At 45.1% G+C, this 6571-nt stretch overlaps 1 protein-coding gene across 5 annotated transcripts in view; it reads left to right on the top strand.

The window, feature by feature from the left end:
* The first annotated feature begins 3018 nt into the window (after window positions 1-3018).
* CAMK2D (calcium/calmodulin dependent protein kinase II delta) overlaps window positions 3019-6571 on the top strand; it is a 284407-nt gene continuing 280854 nt past the window's right edge. Inside the window, exons 1-2 of one of the 5 annotated variants that reach the window (XM_068543349.1) lie at window positions 3019-3779; window positions 5372-5466. In XM_068543349.1, coding sequence (XP_068399450.1) covers window positions 3715-3779; window positions 5372-5466 — 160 coding nt within the window. In that variant the 5' untranslated portion in view covers window positions 3019-3714. The remainder of the gene's footprint in view (window positions 3780-5371; window positions 5467-6571) is intronic. The other 4 variants (XM_068543346.1, XM_068543344.1, XM_068543345.1 and 1 more) reach the window with 4 other exon arrangements.

Below are 6571 nucleotides of genomic sequence, written 5' to 3'. Positions count from 1 at the left end.
AAACACTTTTAATCATGGGATACTGTGACCATCTTGATTGAAAATGATCACCCTTATAGTAAGATGTCTTAATGGTATGTTAATTATCAACTACCAATTTTAATATGAAAATTGTGATTAATCTAAACCCCCAAATAATCAATTTACCCATTACCAAAATTCATCGGGCAGCTATTATGTGCCAGACACTATTCTAATTGCTAGAAATAGAGCAGTGAACAACACACAATAATTCATGCCCTTGGGGAGCTTGTGGGAAGTATAAACAATTAACAAGAAAAAATGTATAGTACACTATATGGTAATAGGTATTGAGGGGAAAAATAAAGCAGGGAATGGGACTAGAAATCATGTCTGAGAGAGGTGCAGTCATTGATAGAGTGGGCAGGGAAGACCACCACAATAAGGTAATATTTGAGAAAATACTGGAGGGAGGTGAAGAAATGAGATAGGATGATATCTAAGAGATGAACATTCTGGGCAGCAGAGAACAGCAAATGCAAAGTCCCTAAGCAGGAGCATGCGCCAGGAACAACAGAGGCCAGTGTGGCCAGAGGAGGGTGAGCCAGGGCACAAATTGAGGTAAGAAGGCTAATGGAGTAGGGGTAGAAATTCTCTAGGGCCTTATAAGCCATTTTTAGAATTTTGTTTTTAGTCCAATTGAGATGGGGTGAAGCCTTCAGAAGGTTTTGAGCATAAACATGGTTTGTTCTTACTGAGGTTTTAAGGGGATCATTCTGGCTGTTTGGGCTGAGGCTTGAATGAAGGGAGGCAGGGCAGAAGCAGGAGACCAGGAAGGAGGCAAGAGATGATAATCCATATGGAATTTCAGTGTAACTTTCAAAGGATTACTGTCTTACGGAGTCCAAACATCAGAAATAACTGTCAGTTTTTCTTAAATAAGAGAAATATTTTAATTAGTACAAAATATAGATCAGGGAACGGTGCAAATATAGATTAAGCAGTTTGCTTAAAAAGTACACATTTATTGTCTAATAATAGATCAGTATTAAAACTCAGTTGTTTCCTTTATTGTATCACACAATCATCATAACCACTTACAATTATGGGTAGTTTAAATAACTGAGATAAATACAGTAATTATGTAGGCCTCGTTACTTGAATATTTAAAAAACAATTTTCTTCCCCAGAGTTGTAAAATTCTATATTATCTTTGTTTTAATTTTACTTCTGTTTCATTTTTAGATTCACATAAGAATATTAAATTATTACATTACAACTTGGGACCATGTTGCTAAATATTTAAGATATATATTAAAAATCTTTAGCCGAGACCAAATTATTTTTTTTTCAACTTTCTAGCCCAATTATTAATAGTTAGACACCTTGTTTCTTTTCTTCATGTAGTTTTTGGTATCTTTTCTTGTACACTACATTTTACACAATATTTGCTTTTTATGGTTAGGAATCAAAATATGTACAAAGTCCAATGTTGTTATAAGCGTTAAAAATTGTGAACACTTTGAGAACTTTGGTAAAAACCTCAGTTATTGGCAGAATAGCATTCCCCAGATCAGGAAATAAGGGAATTAGGATTATGAGTGACGGTGGACAAATTCACTAATTAACAGCAGCCTTTGAGAGCAAGAAATAACTCCTTTCAATCTTAGATTCTCTGGACCTCCTATTTACCTTTCATCTTCCAGCTGTGAAATTTTGAATCCCTGATGTAATGCTAACGATGCAAATTAGCAATAGAATTGCAGGTTTTTAAAGTCCCCATGCTGTAAAACAAAAGGCAGTAATTTGGAAAAGACCATTCACAACTCTTTCGGTTTTTCTGCTTCTAAGTTTGCAATTGCATAGTTTATTAAAGACATAGGACTGGAAAGAAGGCCCACGGGTTGTTTTAGCACTCAGCAATTCTCCTATTTTAAATGTAATGGATAGTTTTTTTCTCGTATTTAGTGTAAACAATGACAGATATGCTAATGAATAGCACGTGTTCTTGAACTATAAAGTGATTTTTCAGATAGCCATTTACGGAGTATACTCAGGTCCACAATCCCACCAGATCTTTGAGCATACAAGCAAAGCACACACGACGTCGCCTTTTCCTTCTTCCTTTTGCAAAGCGAAAGGCACTAGACCTGTTCACGTGATGCGAGTGACGTCAGTCCCTACCAGGTCGCGTGACCGACACCCAACCTTCCCACTACCCCGCCCCCGCCGCCAGAGCAGGAAATCTCGCGAGAAACCGCCTTACTATCAGAACTCACTGAGGTTACAGGGGAGTTTATTCTGTAGGGAAGGTGTGGCCCCGTGGCGGAGTTTTTGCTTTCATTCTGTTAACATTCATGGCCAAAGCAAAGGCCTGTGGGGATTGCCAGAGCCTGAGCAACCCAACCTAGAAAACGGCGGGGGGACGTGGAGGGTGAGGTGGCAGTCATATCAGAAGTGAAACGTGGCACGGCGGGCGTCGCCCCTCGCCGAAGACGCTGCGGGCGAGGGAGGAACCCCGCGCTGGGCGCCTAGGAGCGGGCGGCGTGGCTTCTGGTGGGTGGGCCCGAGCATCACCGGGAGGTGTGGGAGGCTGGGACCCTTCTCTGGAAACAGTCGACTACCCACATCCGGCCCCCGCTGTGTCAACACGGAGCCGCGCCCAGATGAAGCGCCTGCACCCCTCGCCCCTCCACCTAGGGCACCGAGGCTCGCGCGCCGGCGGGGGTCGGTCCCTAGAGCCCGGCGCCCCTAACCGGGCTGGGGGCCTCTGCGACCCCCGGCAGCAGCCCTCGGCAGTCCACGAGTTACCCCACATATTCCCGCTAAATCAGCCACACATTTAGGCAGGAGCCTAATTGCGGGTTTAACTAATTTTGACGTCTCGCCTCATTCACCTAAACCCTCTCCCGGCTTCTCCCCCGCACGTCCTCCACCCACCTGGTCTCTCCCTAGACAGCTCTGCGCGTGTGTGAGACTCGGGGAGGGAGGCAAGGAGGAATCCACGAAGGGACAGTGTTAAGAGTCGCTAGCAGGAGGTGTGGGACCAGCAAGAGGAGGCTTCGCGAGGGAGGGGGTGCTGCCAGGCCCCGGGGAGGAGGCGGAGGCCTGGGGACAGCAGACGAGGCTTCGCCCGAGCCCAGCGCTTTTTCTTCCGCCGCGCAGTCTCGGGGCGGCTTGGGCTCGTGGGGAGCGCGAGGCAGCCGAGGTGCCTGCGGTTGGGAGGCCGGCCCTGGCGCACCCCGCGCCCGCGCCTGCTGACAGCTGCAGCTGGGCTCGAGCTGTCCGCTCCCGGCTCCGCGGCCTCCGCCCCCTCGGGCTCCCTCCCCTCCGCCTCTACCCCTCCTGCTCCGGTGCGGATCGTTTCGCAACTGCTCGCCGCTCGCCCCGTGCCCGGCTGTTTTTCCATTTCCCGCTCCCTCTTCTTGAGTACTTTGCCCCTGCATTTGAGGAGAGGGGCTGGGAAGGGGGCGAGTGGAACGACCGGAGGAGAAGAAGGAAGCGAGGCCCGGAGGAGGAGGAGGAGGAGGAGGATCGGCGGACCGTAGGGAGGAGACCCCACGCCACCCTTTCTGGTCATCTCCCCTCCCGCCCCGCCCCTGCGCATACTCCCTCGCCGGCGAGCTACTTTCGGACGAGGAAAGTGAGGGCGGCCCTGGGTGACAGCGCCGCGGGACTAGTCCTGGGGAAGCCGCGCGTCTGCTCGCGTCTTGTCCGCCGCGCTCCCAGCCAGGGGTACAGCCCGGACCGAGGATGGCTTCGACTACAACCTGTACCAGGTTCACGGACGAGTATCAGCTTTTCGAGGAGCTCGGAAAGTAAGCGCCTTTGCCGGGCACCCTCACGTCCCCTTTCCAGCAGAGGGCGGGTCGCGTTACCCCCGACCCACCGGCCTCCCGCGTGGGGCGAGGGAATTTGGGAGACGGGAGGAGAGGGGGGAGGGCCCCTGGTGTGTCAGCTCGGAGGAAGGTGCTGTGTTAGTAAGAGGAAGGGACAAAGAAGGGGCAAGACCTTCCACCCCGGCTGTGGCCCATTCCGATAATCCTCAGCCCACCTTCTCCCGCTCCCCCCACCTTTCTGCACCAGAGACTTGGTGGATTTACGGTCCCTGCAGTTGTAGCTGTCAACCTGAGAAGTGTGCGAGCGTGTGTGTGTGTATGGAGAGGAAACAAGAACCCATGTAAAATGCAACATAGATCATGTTTTCTGTAAATAGAGATGCCTTCTGCTTCGCAGGCTTGTCGGCCGTACGACCCACGTACGGATGAGAACTCGCAGCCACAGACGGTGCCATATTTATTGATGCCGAAAGTTCAACTTGGCGTAGAGTCTATTTCGCGTCCAGTAGTTGTTCTGTCCAGGAAAAGGGCCACCCCAAGGAACTCGAACCCCTGTCCCATATCCACGATTATTCTTTGCACTAGATTACTCGCTCATCATCATCCTTCCTAGGATTTACGTGTACATCTTCGCATTCTCTGGGAGGATTTATTTGTACAGGCAGCGGAAAAGCCCTTTGGTCACCGGGAGAGAGCTTCCCAAGGGTAGCCCAGCGTTGTATAAAACGGCCTCCTACACCTGACTGGCAGAACTATTGTACTTGGTGATGTTAAGGAAGGGGACAGGAGACCTACTGAGAACCTGTGCAAAGAACCTAGAGGCCGAGCCGTGAACGTTAATTTATGTAGCATCAAACCCAAACCCAAATCCTCTGTCGCTAGTTTCGAACATTGCTTAAGAAAGGGGCGGGTTTATGTGTGTGTTGTTTTATACAGTTGAATTGGAGGACATGTAAATATCTTTTAAATGTAATGAAAATCATATCCTATATATTTATGTTGTCTGCTGTTAAAACATGGAGAATATGTCGGAAGAGCAGCTTAATTCAAATCTCTCCCCTCCCCCAGCCCGAAACAGGGCACAGAGAAATCACCATAGCAGGATTTGTTAAACCCCACACAAGTGTTCCTAAGATTTATTTTAATGAAAACAGTCACCATATTTACTTACTTGGAGCCACATTAATTTTATTTTTTCCTACTAAAATAAATAGGCAGCTCCTCCTCAGCTCTGCTCTTTGCAGGGTTTCTTCTCAGAGCATTTGGTGCTGTGTTAGTGTGAAGTGTAAAATGTTTTCAAGTTTCATGTGCAAACAAGAGCCGTCGTAATTGGCAGTTCTCTTCATTTTGTTGATTAATAATGTGTGCTCCCAGTTAATGAAATCTAATTTTATTCTTCAACATTAAAGAAGGTCTCAGTTTCCAGAAAGAACGGTTCATTTTCTGGATATTACTATATGGTATACTGATATTTGACAGTTCACTAAATTCAATAAAAATGCTCAGATGTGTGTTTTTAATAGAATATCAGAGCTGATTATATTGATGACCTGCTAATTATTGGTTTTCAGGGGGGCATTCTCAGTGGTGAGAAGATGTATGAAAATCCCTACTGGACAAGAATATGCTGCCAAAATTATCAACACCAAAAAGCTTTCTGCTAGGGGTGGGTATATTCAATCACATATATATGTTACTTGTGTATTTGTCATGTTGGTTGTTCGTTCTGTTGTATGTTGGTTCTGTTGTATGTAAATATGTCATTTAGTTACAATTGTAGCCTTAGGTATCATATGGCATTTTGTGATTATTTCCTTCCTGAATGCCTCTTGGTCTGTACAGTTTAAAAATAAATGACCAAATACAATTGTTATTTGATAAATTGTTATTAAAATTCTATCTGTCCTTTGAGTAGTAGCATAAATAACTATTTTAAAGCAAATAAATGTCACTAAGTGCATTTTGCCTTTAGCTCCCCTGTGAAATAACTTTCAGAAAAACCCTGGAATGGAAAAATGTAAGTCTCACAACTGTCATTATTCCCTTTTGCTTTTGAGAGGAAAAATGGGTCATAACTCAGTTGAATCATATAGTTCAATTGTAGTTACACTTGAACTTAATTCATCAAGGTATATTTAACAGAAATGGCATTGGGAGGAAAATTTTATGGTTGCTATATTCTAGGAAATTCACCTTGATTTTGATGTTTCTGTGTGCAGACCTTTACTGGATCATCTGCAGTACGGCTTCTCACTCATGTAATGTATTTTACACATGCTTTATAACCGCAAAGGTAATTCATACTCATAAAATAGCTGTTGACATAAGCAAAAAACTTGGAGGGGCCTCATTGCATTTTTTATTTTGTTGAACTCATGCAAAAGTACTTATACTGAAAGGGTAAGCATTCCAATTATTGTGAGCACGTGTCTAAGGTGTTTCAATGGGAATTTATGGCTTGATGAAATAAAAATGAAATTAAAATGAACAAAATGCCATAGTGTAAGTCCATTACAGTGACCTGGTTTATTTTAAGTAATGAGAGAAAAAATTCCATGAGGGTTACTTTTCCTTTAATTTGTCTTCTAAAAAGTATTGCTTTCTAGTATCCTGGTATCATTGTGTCTGTCTCTGCCATGATTTTTTTTTTTCTCTTTATTGAAGATTCTACTTTTAACATGTACTTTAGATTTAGGTTGACATTTCAGTTTATTCATTTAAATGGGATTTTGTTGTGATTTCCTTCACCTGATTTTAATGAGTCGGAGGAC

This window comes from Eschrichtius robustus, chromosome 4 (assembly GCF_028021215.1).
Source record: "Eschrichtius robustus isolate mEscRob2 chromosome 4, mEscRob2.pri, whole genome shotgun sequence".
NCBI classification, from domain to species: Eukaryota; Metazoa; Chordata; class Mammalia; order Artiodactyla; family Eschrichtiidae; genus Eschrichtius; species Eschrichtius robustus.
Note: the sequence above shows the minus strand (reverse complement) of the source record. Positions and strands in the feature narration are given on the sequence as shown.